General features: G+C 46.0%; 1 protein-coding gene across 3 annotated transcripts in view; it reads right to left on the reverse strand.

The window, feature by feature from the left end:
- The window catches only part of Galnt14 (polypeptide N-acetylgalactosaminyltransferase 14), a 215,589-nt gene that overhangs the window by 70,725 nt on the left and 119,418 nt on the right, over nt 1-25,446 (reverse strand). For all 3 annotated transcript variants that reach the window (XM_005400558.2, XM_005400557.2, XM_005400559.2), the window contains exon 2: nt 6,582-6,751. In XM_005400558.2, the coding sequence (XP_005400615.1) occupies nt 6,582-6,751 (170 nt within the window). The remainder of the gene's footprint in view (nt 1-6,581; nt 6,752-25,446) is intronic.

The raw sequence follows: 25,446 nt of genomic DNA on the forward strand, positions 1-25,446 counted from the left end.
AAAGGAAAAATGTCTTCCTGGTGAGATGTATCGAAGTGTGGAATTTTCCCTCCAGGCAAGTGATGGGTGCCCCACTGTTCAAACCATTTAGCACCACGCTGGATGAAGGCGGGGAGAATATGCTGGAGGGGAGCAATCGGACCCAGCCAGGCCACAGAGGTGACCTAATGAAGCGTCCCCAGCTGCAACTCTGTGCGGCCCAAAGCCCAAAGGCTCAGCCCACCCTGCCACCTGCTCCCCTACGTTCCAAGCAATCCTATAATAAGCATTGCTAGGCAACAGCAAAAATATACATTTGCTCTATCAAAATATTTCCTCCCTGCGGAGGGGTGTGTCCCCATTGGACGGCTTCTTATCTGTCAGACCCTATGCTACAGTGGTGATGGCAAATCAGCTGCTATCACCAGACAGAAGGGACTGCTGGGCCAGTCACTACTTTATGGCCAGCAGGGCTCCTCTGGGACATCCAGGCCATACCTCAGCTAGAAGTTGCCTCTTCCTTATACTGAAACCATTATGCATGGCACACCACTACCTCCTACCTGCAGTGCGATACACGTAGCCGTATCTTATTCATCCTTGTGAGCTTATAGCGACCTGGAAACAGAGGGCCTCCTAAGAATTACTAGAACTATAGGCATTGGGATGAAAGCTGGAACGACGGTGTCCACTGTCTGCACAGTTGAGGTGGGGCAGGGTGGTGTGTTATGTGCACACATCTGGACCAAGACAAAAAAGTGCAGAAGTACATATCCATCCACAACTGTGTGGTGACTCACGGAATGATAACTTTGAGGTTTCTCATCTCACTACAGATGAGAAAGTGAAGCCAAGAGAGAGGAGCTGGCATGTGCTAGAGGCCTCTCTGGTTCTCTCATCCCCGTTTCTCTCAACTGCCCTGCCCTGAGGATGAGCAGTATGGGCCACCGTAGAGACATACATGTATGAGCGTGTCAGGTTCTTTGAGACTGAAAATCATGCCAAATGGAGAAAACAGGTGGGGTGGGTCTGGGTGGGGTGCTAACCTGAAGCTGTAGCAGCTCCCTTTCTAAACCGCACTTGATGTGATGTAGCAACAACCCATGGGCCCCGTACACCCCGGGAAAGAGGAGTCAGAGCCTGCCCAGGCTTATCTGCCTCTATCCCTTGCTTGGCCTCCATTGTCCCACACACCAGATAAAGCAAGCTGCTTCCCACAGAATACCATGGACAATTATGAAGCAACCAAGAGAAAATGTTACTCCATTCTGCTCCACACAGAGAAAGCACGCCAGGGTTTTTCTGGTGCTTCTCCTTCCACCTGAGGCCAAAAGAGAGTCCCAATACTTCTGGTGATTTGGTCAGCACCGAGGCCTGTAGCTGAAGACTTTTAAAGCCTCCTCCTCCACCCTGTCACCCTGCATCTTCAGCAATTCACTCCGACACCCACTCTCCTGGCAGATCTTGCTCTAATGCTCAACTAATAGTTCTCTGTTTCAGGCGCCATCCAAATGCATCCTATAAATCAGAATCCAATTACTGTGGTAAGAAAATTGGAATCAAATTTAATAAGCTCAGGCCCCTCCTACAAACTGTTCCTTCACCCTCTTCTTTTCACTAATGAGAACTCTTTAAGGGAAGAAGGCTTTTTCCTTTAACTCTGTGACTGCTCTCTCAATCCCTTTTAGGTCCCTGAGGGCCAAAGGAGAGTAAGCAGCCTTCTTTCAGCTCTTCTTTTCCTCTCTGCCTGGAAGGCAGGTGATCAAAGGTCTTTTCATTCTTGCTCTCCCTTCCATTTGCTCAATAAATGTTTACTAGATTCTGATCATATGCCAGGCACTGTAATAGATGCTCAGTGTGTTACTCAGCCTAGAGGGCAAGTGACGTCCTAACTAGTTAGCTGCAAGGCATGGTGGGAACACACAAAGTAGCCCAGTGGGCACAAAACCTGTATCAATGGAGTTGGGTCCCATGTAAGAGCCCCCAGTGTGGGCCAATAGCCATGGGGTTAGGGGTGGCCCAAGTGGCAGCCTCTTGGTGGAAGTGATGTCAATTTCCAAGATCAAGCAGGGGGCCCATAGATCCTGTGGATTAAGGAACTGGAAGAAGACAGAGGGGCAGGAAGTATCTAAAAAGGCCAAAGTCTCTACAGAGCCAGAGACAGAAGTCCTGTCACCTGGATAGAAGCAAAACGCTGCTACATGTGGACAGGAGGGTGACCTTATCCCAGGGCCTCTACCCTCTGCTTCAGCCCTGAGCCTTTCTGATGAACAAACCCACCCATGGACTTTATCTGGACGTCAAGAGCAAGCCACCAGAGCAAACTCACACTCTGTGGTTTCCACACGAGCAGGTCTCAGAATCACTTGCAGTGTTTATGAAGCCAGATCACTGGGCTCTACCCCTGAAGTTTTCTAGGTGAGGCCTAAGAATATGAATTTCTAACAGCTTCCCAAGTGATGGTGGTGTGGGGAACCGGACTTTCTTGCAATCCACTATGGGACCATGGACCAGTGGCATTTGTCCTGGAGGCTTATTAGAAATGCAGGATCTTGGGCACCAAGTCAGACCTACTGAATCAGACTGTAGTAGGATCCTCAGAAGATTTGTTTGTTTGCCTACTTAAGTTTGAGAAGCACTTGCTAACAGAAGTGGTCCTCAATTCTTTCTGCTCACTAGAGTCACCTGGGGAGCTTAGACAGGACATAATTCAGCTGATTAGAGTTGGGTATCAGCATTTTTAAAAAGCTCCCCAAGTAGGGGTTGGGGATTTAGCTCAGCGGCACAGCGCCTGCCTGGCAAGCCCAAGGTCGTGAGTTCGATTCCCGGTACCGGAAAAAAACAAAAAACAAAAAACAAAACAAAAAAAAGCTCCCCAAGTACACTTTATAAGAAGTTTGGATAGACAACTACCAAGGCTAGTCAATGCTCATGACCAACACGCTACACTATTGGCCAGTTGTGTCAAATATAGCACATGTGCTACAGCAGGCTGTTGGTATCACTGCAAACTCTAAAAGGTTCACCATCACTGCTATAGACATTTGATCCTACTCACTCCCATTTATCTGGTACGAAGCCTGATAGAACCTCTGCATTCTCCCTTCCCCATAATGCCTAACAACCTAGTGATCAATTAACAGCTCCTTCTGGTTCCTGAGATACTAGTGCTGCCTCAGTTTGCTTGCATCTCATGCCTGATGGTCTTCAGTTTTCCAGAAGAGATCTCCTATTCCATGCCAGGTCCTGCAGCATCAGCCTGCCCATATCCTTGTCATAATACTGACATCTGTTGAGCATTAACTATGAAGTACATCAATTCTTTACACATATTTTACTTGGTCCTTACAAGAAAACCAAATTAGGTAGGATTACTGTTAATTTTATCCCTACTTTTCAAAAAGGGCAACTGAAACATGGAGAAGCTGGTCTATGTAAGTTCATTCAGTTGTCAATAGCACAACCAGGATGGGATACAAGGTTGTCTGATTCCAGAGTCTGTGTCCTCCACCTGGGCTTAACTGAACAGAGAGGGTTTTGCCCTGATGCATTGCTGGTGATGGGATTGGTAATGCATTCTTAAATTTCATTGCTGATAAGTTGGTAAAAAGCAGGTCCAGATTTACAGTAATATAGTAATTGTCCCTGCAATTTTGTCCACCAGGGGACATTTGACAATGGCTGGAAACATTTTTGGTAGACAAAACTTCAGAGTGAGGGTGTCAGCCTGCTCAGGGGGCCCAAGGGAGACTTTTGCAGTTGAGGTCCCCAAGTTAAAGAACACACATGTGCAAGACATCAGCAACAACAGCAGGCAGCATGGAGCAGAGCAGAGCACAAGAGCACAAGAAGTCAAAAGCCCAGGAGCACAAGGGCAGCCTGTGTCTTTACTGTATAACTTTTATACAAGTTGTTATCACATATTTACATTCTTATATAGTGCTATAACCAGTGCATGCATGTTTACCTGTGCTAAGTCATGGTTACATAACTGTATCCTGCTGTGCACCTGCATGGGACAAGCGGGGTCATGTCCTCAGGTGTCCTTAGACACCCCTCAGCCTGGAAGCAGTCTGAGTGGTTCCTTGAAGCAGTCTGAGGGTGCTACTGGCATGTAGTATGTAGAGGCCAGAAACATTGCTAAAATCCTACAAAGCACAGGACCAACTCCACAGAAAGTATTGCCAGCCCCGAAGTCAGCAGTGCTGCTGCTGAGAACCCTTGATCTACAGAATGCTGGTCACTGGGCAGCCACACCAGATCAGAACCATAGCAGGCAGGGCCCAGTAATGAACCTCAGGACTCTGTCAGCCCAGACAGGCAAGCCCCAGGTGCTGCATCTGGATGAATTCAGTTCTGAGACTGAAGTTATAGAAGTGTTAAGGAACTTAGCCTGTGACTCCAACTTCACAGCCACAGTTTCCTTGAAAACCAAGGGCAGGACTAGACGGGCACTACCCAAAAGGCTCATCTGAGGGGAGAACAGATGGCTGTGCTGGCAGCCTCTGCGGTTCTCCTCACCACAAGGGTGACATCAAGAAGCAGCAGAACCCTACCAAATGTGGCCTGGGGACAGCTGAACCAGTGGGGGTCTCTCATGGTACAAAGCTGACACATCAGTACCCCTAGGTGGCGGCTGGTCCAAGACACCCGCTCAGATTCCCATTCCTTGTTCTTTCCTTTTCCTGCTCATTCTGAGTTCCATAAATCCAAAATTCTCTGAGTAACACAATCGAAGCTCCTGCAGGGAAACGATGTTGCCCTGAGGCAGACATATGGCTGATACACTTTCCCTTTTGTCTCCCCAAAGGGTGTCTCATTCTGTCTAAATCCTCTCTGCTGTTCCTGCTGCAGTCCCAACAGGTCACAGTTCCCTAACAGATAGAGGGAGCCCACCAGGTTTGCTACAAAGCCCAGAGCTGAGCTGGTGAGCTGGGCTCCTTGGGGATGGGTGCAGTTCTTCTGCACCTACCACGGCATATGTGTCTGCCCTTGTAAAACTTTCATTTCTGCCTCTCAAATCAGAGAGGAGTGAGGGTGCAGAAATCAGCCCTGCTCTAAATATTCCCAGGTGACTGCTCAGTGAGCTCATGGTGCCTCCTTTCTGCAGCTGGGAGCGGACACATGTGTCTCTCGGAGCGCTCCCAACCCTGACACATCAGCTGCTTTCCTGACTAGGAGCAGTGCTTCAGTGTCTCCTGAGGGCCTTGGCACGTAGACTCTGGACAAGAGAGAAACTACCTGCCTGAGACCCAGTGGGGTTCCTGCGTCCCTTGTCTCCTCCCTCTTCCCTGCCCTTCTGTATGTAGGTTCTACTCAAAGAAATAAAAGAACCTGATATTTAAATCCAATTCTCTCTCATGCCAAGGAGCAGAGTAAATCCTGGGGAATTTAAATAGGAATAATAATAGGAATTTAAATAAAACTCTGACTTAAGATGCTTTCAGGCCAGCAAAAGAGACCCCATGTCCTGGATCTCTGACTAGGGGATGCCAGGCACTGCCGCTAAGGAAGAGCTTCATGGTATCTTGAAAGCAGAGTTATATGGTATTTTCAGTTCATATAATACTAACTTAAGAACCACCAGAATAATCAGCCTCTTAAATTACAGAAATTCTTACTTCCCTGCAACACATAAACCCCATTTTCCACAAGGTGGGTACCCAAACACATATGGCTAGCTAGGAAGCCAATGCCAGTACCTTAATCTGTCAGTACACAATGCCTTCAACATACTCGCCTCCCTCCAATGTCCATCCTGCTGTTTGGGGCTGGTGCAAAGTCAGTTCCCTGCAGCAGGTGGGAAATATAGCCATGCTGCTCTTTGGCACCTATGGGTCCCTGGGGTGGAGGCCAGGAGGTGGGAGGGGAGTACTGGAGTTGCTTGCTTGCTCAAGCCTCTGCAGGAAGCTCAAGGGCTGCCTTGACACCATGAATGGCTGGAGACAGGGCTCTTCACAGAGCTTCTTTTTGCTGGGAAACAAAGCTTTCTACCAGACCCAGTCTCTGCTGCCCACTGGAGGTGTGGCCTGACCACGGGAGTGGCAGAAGGGAGCCCTGTGAAGGGGCTCTTTGGCAGGTAGATTGGGGAACCAATGATAAGAGACCCCTCAGCTTCTCTTCTCACATGCAAGATGCACAAGGCTATCAGAGGAAAGGCCTGTCCCAGTGTTGGCAGAGACACCAGCTTGACTTCTTGGGGGTGCACCCATCGTGGCCTCCTCCACTTTGAAACCCAGGCAGGGACATGGGACTCTATCAAGAGAAAACAACTACAGCAAAGCATTTTTAGAGCTTCATGAGTTCACAACAAGTGTCACCTAGGGTGACCCTCCGATGACGGAGAAGGTGTACCTCCCATCCTTTCCAATCCCCAGTGGAAGGGGCAGGTGGTTGGGGATGTCTTGTGGCAATCAGCGGTACAGATGGGGCAAATTACCACATCATCATCCCTTTAGTGTCCAACGGGGACACATGGTCTACCTGTACCAACTCTCTGCACCAGCCACTACACACAGTGGGCTCCCAAATCCAGCCAGCTGCGGGTCTTTCCAGAGTACAAGGAGGGGTGAGGGTAACAGTCTGGGAGAAAGAGGAAGTACCTCGGATGTCGAGTGTCCGGGACAGCTCGATTGCTGGAGATCCGCTCGCTCTCTCTCTGGTTGAAAGCATACAGCTTATAGGGGTCATCACCAACGCGCCACTTTTTGGCATTCAGATACCGTCGTTCATCAAACTGCTCCCATAGGTCTTCCCAGTCAGCATCGGAAGGCTGTGTGCGAAAACAATAGAAAGTCTGTGAGAATGGGCCCCTGCCCTCTGCTAGCCACCTGTCTACTTACCAGCACGCAACCACAGAGACCAGCTTCATTCTCATAACACTGGCTTCAAAGATGAGGCCAGAGACAGAACATTAACAAACCCATCAGCAACAGTAATAAACAAAACAATGACAATAGCGGCCACTGCCATTTACTGAGTGTTATATTCTGGGCTCTGCTCCAGGACCTGGACTCACACTACCTCATGTAATTCTCACAGCATTATGAGATGGAATTGCTCATATTCCCATCATACAGATGAGAAAGAAGCTTTTGTAGCTAAGTACCTTGCCCCAAATCCCACAGTTAGGAAGTGGCAGGGCAGAGACTTTTGAATTCCAGTATCCTGATCCCACAGGGCATCTCTCTCCAGGACAATTTGAGGACTGCTGACAGAGTGGCCGACACACAGCAAGTATGTGATCACAACCTTCCTCTCTACCTCTGGTGGCAACAACAAGATGTAAACTATCCATCTCTAACATTGTGCTACCTACCAGACTCCCCAGAGCCCTTTCTCCTTTCAATCCAAGAACTTGTACCTATTTTTAGGAGGGATCAATGAGGGAATGATTTATGAGCTCAGCTGTATGTGTGTGTGTATATATATATATATATATATATATATATCTGTATGTATATGTATGTGGACTCAGCACTTTAGAACATGTAAAATGGTTTCTGCATTTCTTTTCACTAAGACCCTCTGGGCTGGGCAGGGAAGATGAGGTTCCAGAAAGGTCCCTGGCCTATCTGAGGTCATTCACTGGCAAGAGGTAGAAGCCAGGGCACAGCAGCAAGAGGCTGCCTTCTTACCAGAGCTCAGAGCGCTTGGTTGTCCTATCCACAGCAACTCCACAACCAACAAAGATAACCCACCCAACCAGCAGGGCTGAGATTCCTGACCTTGGCATGCAGGATATTTAGGTTCGGTAACCACCTCCCAAGGGATGTTGCCACTTTCCCCTGGGGATGAGCAGTTGTGTTCAAAAAAGCTCAGACCTTTCAGGTTCATCTAACCATGAATACTGCGTCTCTAGGAAGACCTTACTGGTACGGTTCTGCCCTGGAACAGGAGGTGGCCATCATGGGCCCAGCATGTCACTGAGGATGAGCTGTTCATTCATGTGTTACTGACCCCAATTATCATGCAAGTGTCTCACACTGCCCAGATTTTAAAGGAGCAGAAAGCTACCACCACAGCAGAATAAGATAAAACATTTCTGTGCACAAAAGCTTGAGGGGAAAAGCTCAGGGCAGGCTCAGCAGACAGCAGCACAGGCACTCGGCCCCTGCAGCAGGAAGAGGGGCTGCACCCGTCTGCATGTTCATCTCAGGCGTTGTGCGATCTTATCTGGTAATTGATCTCTCTCTCCCTGTTTGTTATCTCCACTTGAAACAGCCTTCTCCTGCTAATAGCACAAAATGAAGCTCTGGAACCAGTGATTTTTATCCAATAATTCATTTTATTAACATTCTGTGATACTGTTGCTACAGAACCTGCTAGGGGGAATTTAGGTGGGGTGTGAAACCCCACGACTGTGCTGTGCAATGTCACAGCCTGACAGCTGTCATCTCTGGCTGGAACATCACTGTAGGGTTACCCTGACATCCTGTCCTTGTGGGAAGGGCCATGGAACTGTTTCCCACTAGCTCAGTGCCAATTTAATTCATTGTAATTTGCTAAATAAGTTGGGAGCCCTTATAGTGCTCCAAGCTAGGGAGCAATGAGGATACACGGCTTGTGCCCTCAAGATGGCTACAGCATTGCAGACATACCCTTGGAGATACCTGTGCCACACCACAAGGTGAATCTGACCACAGAAGGTCAATGGCAATGCTAGGAAAGCACAGAGGAGTGAAGGAAATAGGGAATCGTTTCTTGGATGAGGTGTCAAATGAGTCCGACTTTAAAGGGTGAGAAAGGACTTCTGTTTTGCTTAAAGTATCTGGTGGGTACGTAGCAAACAGCTGGAGGAAAGGCAGTATATTACTCAGGGTTTTTTAAAGTAACAGAGTCAATAGGGTGTGTGTGTGTGTGTGTGTGTGTGTGTGTGTGTATTTAAGTTTATATAGAAAGAAATCACAAGGAATTGACTCACATGATTGTGGAGTCTGACATGTCCCCTGATATGTGATGGTCATGCTAGAGACCCACAAAGAGCTGATACCTCTCTCAGTTCAAGTCCAAAGATAAGAATAAGACAGTTCAAAGGTATCCAGGGAGGAAGAATTCCATTTTAGTTCCACCGTTCTATTAGCCACTTCAGGCATATGTTAATCTCATTCAGAAACACTCATGGACATACCTATATGGGCACTGACCAAATGCCTGGGCACCCAGTGGTCCAGTCAAGTCAACTGTAGTGTAACATTAACCATCCCAGATAGCAAATCCAGAGACAAAGCATCTGTTTAGGGAATGGTTAGCTCAGGAACACAGAGGCTGGAATGTGGATTGCAAAGAGTGCAAGAAAACTACAGAACACAGGTGGACCTTACAAAGCAGATCACGAGAAAAGGTCTCTGGTCACATGTGTGGGATAGAATAGAGTAGGGATGTGGTGGATTGACAACTGGTGGTCAGCTTGTAACACCTGGCTGAGCTTAACCAGTGTGGTGCTGGGTGTGAATGGCCCACCTAAGGATTGTTGTTGGCAGCATGAGAGGCAGAACAAGAGAAGTAGAGAGGCTGTTGGGAGCTGGTAGAAGCTGGAAGGAGCTGTTGGTTTTCTTGGAGGAGCTTGTCATGCTGGCTTTTCTTGACGAATTCTCAGCTGTTCTCATTGTCCAAGGAGCTCAGGACCTTGTTGTCACTGAGAGTAGCTTCGGTTCACCTTGGGGGAGCTCTGGTCCTCACTTCGAGCATCACTTCCTGGCTCCAGAGGGGAAGATGGTGCACTGCTCAGTGTCCCGGAGAAGCTTGTTGCATTGGCTTTCCTGATGGAAACTTGGCTTTCCTCATCATCAGAGGAGCTTGGGACCTCACTGTTTCTGAGGATGGCTGTGATACTTTTTGGGAGAGCTCTGGTTCTTATCTTGAGTGTTGCTTCCTGGCTCCAGTTCAGATCTCTCAGTCTACTATCACAGATTCTTCATCCTACTTGCACAGATTTTCTAGCTTCCACCACTGACCTTTGGGCCTTCCCAGTGCAGATCTGTGAAACAGGCCTGCATGAGACCTTGTCATGGGCTCTAGACCTCCAGCTGGACTCATGGGAGGCATTGTTATTAGCTCTAGGTCTTCAGCTGGACTCATGTACATTATTGTGGGATCCAGGCCCTTGGCTGGATTCTTTAGTCTTTAGTGTGTGGACAGATTTCCTGCACTCTCCCTTTTGTATATGATTCTTTGGGTGACTATTATAAATAATCTTATAAAATGTGTCCTGTATTACACTGCTCCCCTTGCAAAACCCTAAACTACAACAAGAGAGATCTACTACACAGGCCAGATGGGAAGTGACCTCAATAATCTAACCTGATGCCTATAGTGGGGCTCTACTGGGTGCCACTGATGGTTCCACCCATCTGCTGGAGAAGCAGGTGGTAGAGCAGAGCCCAGGACAACTGGGCTTTCTAGCCCAGAGGCTAGAAAGACAAGATATAACACACCACTTATCCTCATCCTAGTCCCCTACTCTCTGTTCACGTCAGAGGGACAGAGCCAAGTGGGCCCAAGGCCAGTAGCTTCCCAGCCTGGTTTTCCCCATCCACAGGGTAGCCAAGCTTACCCAGCACCCCTGGCAGGAGCTTCATCCTGGGAGAAGATGCTGTGAAAACTCAGCTGGAACTGGCCCCAGAAAGCCAGAGAAACAGCCAGGCTGGCAAGAGAAATCGCATACACAGTCTTTGGAAGGCATCCTTGGCGGAGTCTGTTCGCTTCAGTGTGTCACGTGTACAGAGCTGGCTCACAGGCTGATGCACTGAAACCTCTTCAGAGGCACAGCCTGCCCTAAAGGCTGGGCTTTTTCCTACTGTAACATCGATTGTATTAGATAATGGCAAAAGTGTGTCTAAAATAATGACACACATTTTATCTTTATATATGCACATATATTGTCATAGACTCCTCATACAACCCTATCTGTGTAGGGAGGGATGGGATTCGAGGAGCAAGGTGGCTTGCCCAAGCTCACAGCTAGCACAGGATGAAACCACTGATGTAATCCTCCCAAAGAAAACCCCACCACCACCATCACCACAGACTGGAACAACAGAGTGAATAAACATGCACCAAAGGGCCGAACTGCTCTAAACCAACTGACATCACATGAGTTCAACAAGGGACTTAAGCCCCATGGAAACCTCGTTACTATGGTATGGAAAGGGGGACACTACCCACTGTGAAGGTTTTTGCTGAGGTCAACTTGACCTCAGCATGGTATAGAATGTGATTAATATTAATAAATTGGCATAAAATAAATTGAGAGTCTGTCCTAGGCTTACGTGATTCATGGTGAGACCTGCAGCTGGCTTACAGACAGGTTAATTCTTAAGCCAATGGACAGAGCTGAGACCAGAAAGTGGTCTGTGAAGTTCTGGCACCTCAAAGCAAGATAAAACGGCAGCTGAGGACTGACTCATCTAAATTCCTTCTAGTTCAGTAGTCCAATTAACAGATAATCAGATTACTGGTTAATCATGATCTGTTCCTGTATGCTTTTCCAGAAATGCTTTGTCCCTCAGTCCTTGAACCTTGCCTTTGTCAGCAGTTCCCCACCACCACTTTCTGCAGCCCACCGCTTTCTAACACTCCCCCTATTAAACTGTGCATCTAATGAAGGCCAGGGACACCATGCTTTTTGGGTGTTGTTACAAGTTGACCATCAGTTGTCAATCCACCACATCCTTCCTTGTATCCTTGGTCAGGAGATCAGTGGTCCTAGGCCAGGACCCTGACAGCTTTCACATCAGGGTTTCAGAGAAGAAGCTATTCTGTGAAAATGCTGTGCCTATATGTATACCTGTCACTTGCTGGGCACTTATTGTGCCATATTTTATTTTCAAAGGAGGGAGGCCTTCCTTCTTTACTTTATCATGTTCCTAGAGAAGAATTCTCCCCTAAGAAAATTAAAGCCTGGTACAGGGCCAGACACAGATGCCAAGGCAGGAGAGCCACCCTCCACCACCACCACCACCTACCCCAGGCACTTCTGCAAACCTTGGGAACACTTCCAAGGGTGCCTGGCTTTGGCTCCCTGAGGGACTAACCCCCCCCCACACACACACACACACTGTGGGGCTGCACATGATTTACCCGTGAGCAGGACTGCTGGGTATACAGTCATGGTCTGTCCTTCCAGCCTGTGCTTCCCCCTCTAAATGGAGCAGGATATCCTGGCCTTCTTGTCCCTACATAGGAATTGCACACCAGGCTTGCTTCTAGAAGCAACCTCCTATCTCATCCAAGTGTTTGGATAAGTCCATTTATGGTCTGCCTCATCATCTCCCCCTACAGGCACCCCTGAATGTTCTGGTCCCTCTGTCTAGATTCAAAGTGGGAAAACTGGGAGCTCCACTTCATCCTCAGACAATTCCACTCTCCCATGCCATTTTTGATGAAAGCTTTGCCTTAGCCCTTGGAGGGTGCCTCCTTGCCTCAAGTTATGACATTAGTAGGGTTAATATTGTTTCCCATGTGTGTTCTGATTCTTCAGTGTTTTCCTGTATTGGTCAGAATCCTTCAAAAAAATAAAATAAAACCGACAGTCTGTCTATATGTCTGCTCTCTGTCTGTCTCTCTTTCTTTCTTTCTGTGTGTGTGTGTGTGTGTGTGTGTGTGTGTACACAAAGATACAAGGAGAGAAAAAAGGAGTGGGGAGGGAGAGAGAACAAGAAAGAGAAATTGGCTTATTTTAAGGAACTGGCTCATGAAATTGTGACTTGCACCCTGACACCAAAGGTAGCCTTTGCAGGCAGAATTCCTTCCTGCTGGGTGGAGGTCAGTCCTTGTCTCCTAAAGCCTTCTGTGATCAATTGAATGAGGCCTGATTAGATGAGGCTTACCAATATTATGAAGAGTAATCTGCTTTACTCAAAGTCCATCAATTTATATGTTAACGTCGTCTTAAAAACACCCTCAAAAAACATTCAGAATAATGTTTGACCAAATACCTGGGCACTATGGCTCACCCACACTAGCCATCACAGCTCCCCTTGTCAGAACCTCAGAGGGGAAGGGGTCCTGAGGGTTATTTCAAGCTCTCATAAAACTAAAATACTGTAGAAAATTACACCTTGAGTTTTCAAATAAGGAAATTAAGACATGGGGACGATATATGATTTGCCTAAATTCACAGAACCAGCAAGTGTCTGTCTCAAAGCCTGTACTGATTCCCCTTTTTCCAACAGATGCAGCTTCAAGCCAGCTGTGGGGTGCAGGGGCTGTCATCTGCTTATATCTAGGACTCCAGTCTCTAGCTCCCCAGCACCAGCCAGAGCCATCCTGCTTCCCATTAGATCAGGGCAGACCAAATGCTCCCAAGGACCCTTGCCAGTCAACAACTAGACCTACAGGAGATATAAGAAGTGTGGCTTTTCATATATTACAGAGCTTTTAGAAGGAAAATCTTCAGAGTATAAGGAGAGGTGAGGTCAGGGAAAACACAGTACTGCAACTAGAGCTGGGGAAACTGAACAGTGAGCAAAAGCAAAGTGTGAAGCTTCGCTGAGGGTGAAGGTCATGGAGAAAGCAGACCTTGGCTCATACAAGGTGGACAAGCGGATCTGAGTCTGACGTCACTAAGCTCAAGAAGAGGACGAAGTGGTTTAAGTGGGTTGTGCCCCTGTCTCAGGAAAAGCAAAGGTAACTCCTATCTGGAGGAAAGCATAGGCTCACAACCACCACAAGTTCCATCAAAAGGTGAAGTCACAAAACCAAAAAAAAAAAAAAAAAAAGAAAAGAAAAACCACCAGACAGAGAGGAAACAAGTCATGAAGGCAAGAATCAGTGGCAACTCAAAACAGATTGAGACCCTCTGAAGACTTCAGACACAAGAATTATCAACACAGTACCACAAACGTGACCAAAGGTTCAAAATGGGGAGGAAAAATTAAGAAAGAACAAAAATAAAAGGGCCAGATAGACTTTTTAGAAAACCAAACAGAAGTTTTAGAAAAGTATCACAATTAAAAGCTAATGCCACAAAAGTCACAGAGAGATATTTATAATATGCAAAGCATTTAATATCGATAATGTTGGCTAATGTTATTGTCACCCTTTTATAAAGTGGGCAGGCTAGTTATATTGTTTCCATTTCACAGATGAGGAAACCAAGGCTCACAGAAGCAAACAAGATTGCATCAACTCGGCTCACTACTGAGACCCCCGTCTTGGACTTTCAACCTCAAATTTTGTGTTCTTTCCATATCCCTAGAGGTTCCATTCAACCACAGGGCCTACTTTCCCTCCTGTCAGTTACTCAAAAAAATAAAAAAATACAGAAGTATCCTGCTCACCTCTGCACTCCTCTCGTGTCCAGGCAGCAGGGAGTGACCTTATTTTACCAAGGGCAGGCAACAAAGGGAGGGGAATGGTCTGGGAAATGAACAAGTGCTGGTAAGAGATTCTCCCCAGTGGGCAGGACAAACTCCAACAAAGGAGGGGCGAGCTAGCCCTTTGCTCGCCTGGGCTCACAACAAAGGAAGGCTGGAAAATCCCTTTTCCCTCACCAAGGGACAGCACATCAATTATGGATTATTAGATCAGATCTTCATTTTAATATTTCCTCCATGTATTATCACCTCTCCTCGCTGGAATTCTGTCTTGGGAGTTATTTAACTGATGTGCAGAAATCTAAATTTAATTTATTATGATCTAACTCACTTTAGAAGCCAAATTACCCTGCACTGGAGAAGGATCAAGTCAATATACCCCTTGGCTTTCTATTTATCTTCTGCAGGGTTTTCTCTCCATCCCTTTAGTATTCATTTTTATCTCAGGTGCTGGTCATAAATTTAAATTTTCCTCAAAATTAGGCAATTGTTCCTTCAATGTTGTAGTTTAATGCTTAATATTAATTATATGAGCATCACTCCTTAAAGAGTTTGATAGATAGAATGGACATATAATAGAGGAGGGATGGGCTATTTCCCAGACCAAATGAGGTAGCATATAATTCAAGAGAGATGAGTTTACTCTTCTGCTTTCCTTCATCCTATCCCATTTCACTTTCTTCCTCACACTTCTGCTTCCACAGAAAACAGATCTCCTGGGAACTGCTTTATGCGGCACCTCTGAGCCAATGAGCCACTGCCAGCCAGGACACCAAACCCATATCTGTCTCTAAGGCTAGATTTTTCTCCAGTTGATTTTGGTCTCGTTTAGTCTCTGACAGTAAGAACAAACACTGCCCAGCTCTCACCATTGCCCCTAGATATTCACTCACCACCCACATCTCAATGGCATGCCACATGCAAATACAACTTTGGGGGAAGTTTCCAGCTTTCTAGAAGAAGGAAAGTTCCAATAATTAGTATAATTGCCTGAAAACTCCAACTGTGAAATATAATATGATTAGCTGAATGGATAGAAGCCCAGTTTTTGTTTCTGGAATAGAAAAAAAAACTCACACAATTTGGACCTTATATGGAGATTAATTTGCTTACTAATTAGCATGAGAGGGAGGTGCCAGGGAAGTTGAAATCAGCATGATGAGGGAACAAGGCTGGCTCCTGGCACATGCCAGAATGTGTGAGTGCTACGGTTAAGGGTCTGCTTCCTGCCCACCAACACCCATAACCTCCCACCAGAGATTAAACCCAAAGCTCCGTCATTCATACGGGCACTTGAATGGCTTGTCACTTGCCTGAAGGGTAAGGCTCAAATGCTTTTGGACACAAAGACTGAGAAGCCAACCCTACCCACATCCTTTATTTCTGCATTCCATTTGCTTTGTGTTGAGAGAAGGAGATAAACGATGGAAGAGGCCAGGTATCCACACAAGGCTCAGAAGAGATCTTGTGGACTGGACAGTGACACAGGAGGGTGGATCTGCCCACAGTCAGGAGGCTAATGCTGGAGAACAGCTTGTACTAAGCATAGGGACCGGCGCCAAGGACAGACCCAGAAGGGGGTCTGGATAGAGGACAACAACCAGATGTGACTTGGGAAGAACAGCCTCCAATGCACAGAGCTGGATGCTGAAACACGACATCTCTGGTGTATATAGTCAAACTGCACTGGACACAAGCTCAGGTCGCCACACTGAGAACATTCAGCAAGACTGATGCAGCAGCCACCTACCAGGGGCAGGGGTGTGAGGGAAGAGAGGATATACCCATGCAAGTTGGCCCTAAAACAAAACCAAGAGTAGTCTCCCACAGGATAGAGACAGAGAGGCTCGTGGTCAGAGTCCATCCTTCTGAAAATCACCTCTAGAAGAAAAAAATAGATTTGCATTTCTTGGTAATGGAAGAGCTCTTTGACTTAGTCACTTTTTTATCGCTGGGACACAATACCTCACACCCACAATTTAAAGGACAGAAGTTTACTTTGGCTCATGGTTATGGTTCATGATCAGCTGGCTCCATGGCAGAAATTGAAAGGTGGCAGAGCTAGGCAGAGGCAAACTGCTCACATCATGCCAGCCAGGAAGCAAGAGAGTGAAAGGAGGAACGCTTAATCCAATGAAACCATGAACCATTTGTGTCCTAAAGACTAACCTCCGAGTATGTGAGATTTCGGGAAGGTCATTCTTGACCCTAAACTATAATATTCTCCCTTTACTAGATGGACTTTTTTCCTCTCCTTATCATGCTATATAAGGCCAGGAATTCTTTTAAAGCATCATCAGAAAGTTCTCTAGCTACAAGAAATAGCTATGGGGGTAAGTGATTTTTCAAGAGGCTCTAATGAACCAAGGTATCTAGTAGAGTCACAAATGAGCAGGTCTAGGGTCCCTGAGAACAGAAATACAAGAGAGAATGAAGGTGTCTTGTAGGTACTGCATGATGTGTACCTAGTTACCTTGCTTTAAGCCTGTCTTTGGATGAAACAAAACATGTTTATGGGCTGACTTTGGCCTGAAGGCCACCAGATTATGACAGCAATGAAATAAAATGAAAAGGGTAAAGAAAGCACAAAAAGAGAGAAGAATCAAACAAATGGAAAAACATCACAGTAAACATTCAGCTTTTGTGACTTCTTTTCTCCTTCAAGGGGCCCTTTGTTCATTTTAACCCAATTTCTTCTCAACAGAAATGCAGCCAACAGTGTCTGTGTGGGAGGAAGTTGAGATGGGCAAAGAGGAGGAAGCATAGCCCCAGGGATGCTCTACAGGTCCAGAAAGCCAGGCGCTGGCCTTGGCTTGGCTTGGCTTAGTGTGTCCATTCACCCGCTTGCAGTGCATTTCTCCCTCCATCACTAGGACAACACTCACCTTCCCCCACCAGATTTAATGGGCCCAAATCAGATCTCAGAAGTGAGATATGAAAAATTGCTTGGTAAGAAATAATGCATATGTAGCATATTATTATTGTCAACATGGCTGTAGTTACTATTATTTCTTTTGGAGGCTGAATGCTAATGGAGGGGAAAATGCAATTTACATTCAGGCAATTTATGTTTAGCTGCTTCTGCTTTCCTGTGGCAGAAATGGGCTCTTTGACAGCAGCCACAGGCGACTGGGCACCTCACCTTACTGTCCAGCTGCAAGGACCCGTCATTATCAACACTAGTGCTTTCTGGAGCTCCTTAGGTCTTTTCTATCCAAAATCTCCATCTCAAACATGGGTTTGAGCACAGTGCCATGCAAATGATAAAACAAGAAACTATTTTAAGAAATGTAATACATAAGGTTATTATCAGCTTAGGAGGCTAGGATTTGAGCTCTGTGCTAAGTCTGTTTTTATACACAAGGAGGTGGGTCTGGGCTGGGCGATTTGGGGAACAAACACAAGTAGAACCAAAAGCTTAAAATCTATCCGAGACCCCAGCTTACAGACAGCCAAACAACTTGAGTCAGGGCTGTCTGCTTGTTTTCTTGCCCTGTTTTTAGGATTTGTTAGGCCCAAAGTGTCTTCTCTGTGCCTCCCAGGCTTTGACCCCCAGGGTTGGACTGGCCAGGCCAAGGGTAACACTCACAAAGAATGTGGCTAGCAAGAGTTGCAGTTTTCTCAAATATCTTTCCAGGTTCTTCTCAGGCAAACAGTGCTTTATTGGGAAAAGTCAAGATGAGAATTTGTGGGAAGCTAGGCAAAAGGAGTGGCTTGCCAAGGTGACACACTCTCACCCTAGATAAAATCACCCACACCACGTACTGTAGCAATGAATTGTTTTGCAACTCTTATTTCATGCCAGGATCTAAATAGGTTTACTCCTTCAATATTCAGAACAGTGCTGAGGCAGGTGCTATTATTCACCCCGCTTGGTGATGAAATTGAGGATTGTAGAGTTAAAATGACTTGGCCAAGGCCACTCGGCAAGGAAATGGAGGTTCTGAGATTAACCCTGGTAAGGAAACTCCCTGTACCTCCTTGACTAAGACCTGACAGGCCCAGGATCATCCATGGAGCAAGGATTCCTTCCCGAGGGCCTGCCTAGTGACAGACTACAGAAGGCAGAGGAAACTGAGTGCTAAAGTGTTGGCCTAGGCTGTCCTGGAAATACTGTCCCTCATCTGTACACTCAAGTGAAACACTATAGCTAGAAAAAGTTTCAGGGTCAAGTGCCCCGAGCCCTTGCTACTTGTTCCTTAAAGGTGAAATCAGCAAGCAGCTTCCAGCTCAGCCAAGTAGAATTTGTTCCTGTCTCTTCTATATATCTGAGATGGAGGATAGATTCTCCCCCAGATCACTGTGTGCAGCCAGGGCCCAAAGCTTATTGCATTTTCTATCTGCTCCATAAATAAGGTGGCATCCACATGCCCTCTGGCTCCCTCAAAACTAGGGCAGCCCACTGAATATGCAGGCGTAGGGTTGGAACGAGTGACTTTGAAAAGACTTTATCTCACGGGACTCCAGGAGGGCTGCTGGTTGCCCTTTCATGGAAGGGGCTCGTTTTATGTCTAAAGTAGACCCACAGTTCCCAGACATCTCGCCTGCTGATTCTGGAGGGGAACCGGATGCTTGCTTCAGCCAAGGGCACATTTAGCACTGTAGATGAAATGCAAGTGGTGATGGCAGTAGACTGAAAAACTGGGAGAAATCCTTATAAGCATGACCCAAATACTGGCCATGTCCACAACACAGCAGCAGCCTCTTCCAGAATATCTTATATAAACTGTCTAAAGGGATTTATGATGTGCTTGCTTACATAAACAACACACACTGGGGCATTTTCCTCACCTCAGGGAGCACCAATAATTGCTCCCCAAATGCCATGCTCCTCACCAACTGTCCTTGTCCAAAGCCCCTGTGGCATGATCCTTTCAGTAGCTCCATGCTGTAGGGATGGTAAGTGCTGGAGGGATGTTCAAAATGTCTCCCACACTTTAATTCTACTTCATTTCCTCCACAAGAATAAGGCTTACTCTTGCTTTAATCCAATCTGGTACTGTACAGAATCCAGATCTGCTCTCCAGATACATTGGGAAAAGATTAATCACTTCACCAGAGCTGTTCTCCTTTATGTTTTACTTTATAAAATTACTCAATGCAAGATTCCTTTAAGTAATCCGTTTCCTTAGTGCATTAAAATTAGATTCTGGAGACAAAGAAATTTTACCATCTGAACAACTGAGCCAGAGCAATATTCTGAGAAATGAAGTCAAAACTCTCAGGAACTCCGGTGCCCCCTCGCTATGTCTCCAGTTTTACCTCTTCTTCCCAAGGAGATGAAGTCAAAGCCAATGGGGTGAATTCAACCCTCAGATTTGTCAACACTTTAGGCTCTCTTCAATTTCGCTCGACCAGCCCCTCTCTGAGGTCTCTTCTCTCAGAGCCTCAGATTTGCTTGGATGTCATCCCCTCTCTACTCCGTCACTGAACCCCCAGGTGCTGGGCTCCTGGCTGTCTTGGGTCCATCACAGAGCCTCTCCCAGCACATTAAACACTGAGCCTTTCCAGGCAGGAAAAGGCAACTTCAAGCTCTCTCCTGTCTCTGAAAGGCAGCAGAGCAGCGGAGGTGGCGGGTGGGCCCTGTGTGGAGAGAAAGTAGGTCATTAGTGGTAAAGACTACAATTTTCAAGTGGTTGTTAATGCTCTGTTTATATGGATTTCTTCAAATGTGACATTTTAATGGCATCATAATTGTGTGATTACAGTGCAGTTGACAGTGCTCAGGGAGGGAAGGCGACAGGGACTCCGGCACCCTGCTGGGGGAGGCGGTTCCTGGCATGGGTAGCCAGGGGGACCATTTTGGCACCGTTCAGGCCAAGCTGCCTGACAAGACTGAGAAGTGGTTCTCTGCTAGACAGGAAAAGCTTACATGTGCCTGGGACAAAACTGACACTTTGGCTACAGAACCCTCAACTCAGAGGCTCACCCATAATAGCTGTATTTCTTCATTCATTCATTCATTCATTCATTCATTCATTCATTCATTCATCCATTCACTTTATGCACACCTTCGCGCCTTCATTTGTTTTTATCCCTTGAATTCCTACTACACTCTTAGGGAAACAGTTGATAGATATTCAGAAGTAAGAGAACACATGAAGAAATGAGAAAATGGCAAGGAAGAGGATCCCACATGTACGGGGCACCTATCAAGTGTCCAGCACTGAACCATCACTTGGTGCATTCAACTTGACCTCTGGGCAACACCATACCACACTGATGAAAATACTTGCAAATGTCCTTGTCCTCTGGTTCCCAGAAGCCCCTTCTCCTGGGCTTGTGTTCCCTTCTGGCCTCTTCTCGGACTCCTTCACTATGTCTACCTTCCCCTGGCTTTTCACTTGCTCTCCAGCACAGATATCTTCCATGACTGTGGCTTCATAAGGGGAGCATTCCAAAGATAGTTTTCCAGCTCAGATTTCTTTTCAGGGCTCTGGGTGTGTATTAAACAACAGTCTGCTTGGCAGCCCCATGTGAGAGTCTCACAAGCATCTCATCTTTAACAGATCCCCAATGGAACCCTGCCTGACCTGCCATTACAACTGGCCTCCTCCAAGCGTTCACAAGTGAAAGATGGTAGCACTGGCCACACATCAGCCCAAGCCAGGGGCCGGAGAGACATTCTGGAAATGTCTTTGTTCCTCACCTTCAACTTTAGCCTGACAGCTTGAACCTCACACACACAGACACACACAAACCCACCACAGTTCCCTGTCAGTTCTACTTCCCAACATGTCTTCATCTGTCCACTACCCTCTCCTGTCTCTACAAATGTGTTAACCATCACTAACCCTGTCCTGAAATGCTGCAATAGGCTCCAACTTGACTCTGAACTTTGACACTTGGTTCTCCTAATTTGTTTTCCACAGTCACCTTCTTAAAATTGACATGCGATTCCATCTCTCTTATTCTGGCTCCAACACTTCCAGTGGCTTCCACTGCACTCAGAATGACATCCTCACTCCTTTCTGTGGCCCTCAAGGTCCTGCTTGATCTGTGCCTGCATATTTGCCAGCCTCATCTCCTCTCTATCCCTCTTAGTCCCTTGCCCTCCAACCACACTGGTCTGTTCTCTGTTCGTAAATACGGCAAGACCAGCTCTCCCAATTCAGGCCTCCATGCCTGTTGTGTGCTCTTCTTGGAATATTCTTTGTTTGACCAATTCCCACTCATCCAATGAGTCTGAAATGAAGCACAGCATTCTGTTCTTTAGAAGGTGTCTACAAATCTGCAAACCTGAACCAAATCCCTCCTAGACCTTCTTAGAACCTTGCACACCTCCTTCATAGGACTTGGAAGTCACAGCCTACACAGGAACTTTGCCACACGTTCTGGGTTTCACACTTGCCTCCTGACCAGGCTTCTTAAGAACAGCGACTGTGTCTGTCTCACTCACTACTGCTATCACTGGCACAGTTCCTAGTACACTCTAGGCCCTCATGTGCCTGTTGACCAGACACCCAAGAGAGCTAGGTCTGCATCTTTCCTCCATTTACGATCTCTTTGATCTCAGACATATCACTTAACCTCTCTCACTCAACCAAGAGAGGCTCAAGTGTTTATTCTACAACATTGTGGTACAATTTTATGGATCCAAAGGGTTATTATAATTCAAAAACAAAGCAATGTGCCATGGACACTTTTAACACTGAATAAATAACCACTGCAAGTTTACTTGTTAGCAAGGTGGAGACAACATGGTACGTCCATGGGATGGGACAGGAGGGCAGTCTCATCAGTGAGGCAGCAAGGACCCCTGAGAGGCAGAACATCTAACTTTGACAGCTTAACTTCACTACCTTGCATCTTAGGGTGGATCACTATTGCTTGTTGGGTCTCTGGTGAGTTTCCCCCGTCAGAAATTCTTAACTATTTCAAAAAAATGTGGCCCCCCTTTCCATGTGACAGAATTGACAATCCTTCTCCCCAAGTCAATGTACCTGAAGTGGCAGATGCAAAATTCTATTTACAGTATCAAGATTTCATGCTACACGGGAGCCACAGGAAGCTCATGGCTGTTAGGTCCAGTGTAGAAGACAGGGTACCTCTGTGCAAAGAGGAGCTCACACAGGGAGGGCCACCTGCAGCAAAAAAATCAACAGTACTGTCCCTTCTCCTGTCCCAGCTGTACCTTAGGGGGCTGAAGCTGGTTTCCAGTTCTGCCAGCCTCTGCCCATCCCACGCTGAGCACATTAATGAGGCCTGCTGTGCACAGAGACCCCATAATTGGTCCCTACTCTGCTTGTGCTTTAAAAACCAATGGCTTTGAGATGTATCCTCCAGATGTGCTGCCCTAGCCCTGGCTGCCATCTGGGAAGCTGTAGAACACACTGCCAGAGGCCCACTGGGAGGAAAATGGGCCATCTGTGGCTGCTACCTAGAGCAGAAGGTGTCTGAGGTGGGCTGGGATAAAGAAGGGTGGGAAGTCAGCCTGTTCAGAAACCTCTCCATTTCTTGGTGCCTTAGTCCCTGCTACAGAAGATGTTTCTTCACATTCTGTGCGGAGTTGAACAGCAGATATAGGCTGGGGATTTACATCTTTAGGTCATCTAAAGACAAAAATATATCTTCAGTTTTTCACAGTGCTGTTGGAATGATCTATGATACAGCTGGATCCCATCACCAGAATAAGCCAAGTCCTGTTCTAGATTTTGGGCATCTGGCTTAATCCTTAATCTTTAATGTGGTTCCCACATACTAGTATCCTTACATTAAATTTCCTTCACCTTTGCTTGAAGTAAGCTGAGCAAATGTAGTCTATGAAACCTACAAGTGTTCCACCCGCCCCCCGCACGATATCATGCCATTCTATTAACTGCCTGTTGATAAGGCCCTCTTCTCCCAACTCATGCACCTTGGAGGCAGGACAGCGTCTACTCTGAATCCCAGGCACCTGTTAGAGAGGCTGAGCATCCTAATAAAGACTACTGATAGCCTCTGGCCAGCTCTCCCTCTCCACCATCACTCCAACCAAGAAAAGCAGGCAGACACAGAACTTCCAACCCTCCAGCTATGCCTCAGTGGGGAAGTGAGCAGGCTTAGACATGATGGAGAAAGGGCAAGGATGGATCCATCCTAAATCAGGGTTAGTAAGTCAAGCAATATAAAAAGGAAGTGTGTGACACGATACAAACATGTCATTGGGGGTTGGAGCATCCAAAAATAAAATAACGGAGCATAGTGTCTATAAAATTAAAAAAAAAACAACCACACTTACATAACAAAAACCCCAGGAACAGAAGAAAATTACACAAACGTACTTCATGCTACAGAACAACATAAGAGTGTGAAATTAATAAAATAAGCTAAAAAATTAGATGACAAAAGAGAGATAAAACAAAGAATTTTAAAAATAGAGAACCACAAAACACTTTTACAAAACCAGTATAAGTGCAGAAACTTCAAGAAGCAGGGCAGGCACAACAGGAAATCTAATTGATAATACCAACTAAAAGATTTCAGCTCTAGCCGTGCCACCCATAGGCAGTAGAACCTTGAGAAAGTCAATGTGAGTTCAGAGGAGAAAGACTGAAGTTATGAAAACAACTAAAGCAGAGGAACAATGTAGTGAAAAGCAAAGGTGATCCAAAGTGGAGAGGTTTCTGAGTTGGGAAAAAAATGGTGAACATAAAATACAAAGAGATGGAACACACAAAAAGGTATTCTTTTGTATTTGTAAAAAGCAAAAACAAAAAATCTCTAAAATAATTAAAAAAAAAAAAAAAAAAAATTAAAAAAAAAATAAAAAAAAAAAAAAAAAAAAAAACAAACCTGAACAAGCCACATTCTGTTAAAAAAACTGATAAAAAAAACAGATTCAAGAACATTTCCTGGTTTGGGTAATGAACCCTGAAATTCAAGAAAGAAATCATCAAGCATTCAGGCAGAACTAACAAGTCGCCCACAAAAGGGGAACCATTCAGCTGACCTTAACCTTTCCTATAGCAGCATTCAATGTCAAGAGAACAATGAGGCAACACTCACAAGGGTAGACCCCAGGTGTGACTCAAGATACCTTAACTTGCTGGAGCGACGTTACAGCACAGAGATAAAAGACTGACACTCCCACCATCTGAGAACTAAGGGATATATCACTTGTGTAGTTTTCCATCCCTGTGGCAAAATATCTGAGAGAATCAGCTTATCAAGAAAAAAGATTTATTTTTAGCTCATGGCTTCAGAGCATTCAGTCAATGGTAAATTGGCTCCGTTGCTCTTTAGCTTGTGATGACATTGCATATCACAGAGGGAACCATGTAGTACCATGAAGCTGCTCATCTCATGAGGCTCAGGAGGTGAAAAGGAGAGAAGCAGGAAAAGGCTCAGATCCCAATACTTCCTTCAAGGGCACTTTCTGAATGACCTAACTTCTTTCCTCTAGGCTCCACCTCCCAAAGATTTTCTATCACCTCCCAGTAGCACTATAAGCTGAGAGTTAAGTCTTCAACCCATGGAGGACACTCAAGATCCAAACTATAGCTGTACTTATGAGACCATTCTGAAGACTCTACTGGATAATAATAACCAGTCATTGAAGTGATAGTTCAAAATGAAAAGCCCAGGAACAGAGTGTAAGAACTGGAGAGCACTGTGTCTAGTTAATTATGAAAGTGAACAGCTATGGGGCTGGTCATGAAATGCTATGAAAACATTCCAACAATCTAAAACTAATAATGCTGACAACTGGCTTTAAGCTTCTATCACTGTAAGCTTTCATGAAAGCTGCTAAGAAGGAATAAAAATAGAAAACCTAAGTTTTCTGAAGATGTGGGTTCTGACACAGGGCTCTATCACTCACATTTATGTGAGCTGGAGTGAGCTACTTAGCTTACTGAGCCTCTGTTCCCTCATCTCTAAAATGGAGAGAGAAAAGCCAATCTATAAATGAAAATGACAGATGTAAAAAGCAGTGACATGTACATAAAATATGAAGGTGACCAAAGATGAGGATAATGATAAGAATGACAGTGAGTACTTGCTTTGCCCACACCAAAAACAGAAAAGCCAGAGAAGAACATCAGTTCTGAGCTGCACAGCAAGTAGGAGACTCTGGGTTCTCTGAGGTCCCTATTACAATGTTTCAAGTCTGTGTAGGAAGAAGCTTTTCCTGTTGGGCCCCCACTTCCAATAAGGGACATAGCAAAGC

Source organism: Chinchilla lanigera, unplaced genomic scaffold, assembly GCF_000276665.1.
Source record: "Chinchilla lanigera isolate Chin_1 unplaced genomic scaffold, ChiLan1.0 scaffold00068, whole genome shotgun sequence".
Taxonomy (NCBI): Eukaryota; Metazoa; Chordata; class Mammalia; order Rodentia; family Chinchillidae; genus Chinchilla; species Chinchilla lanigera.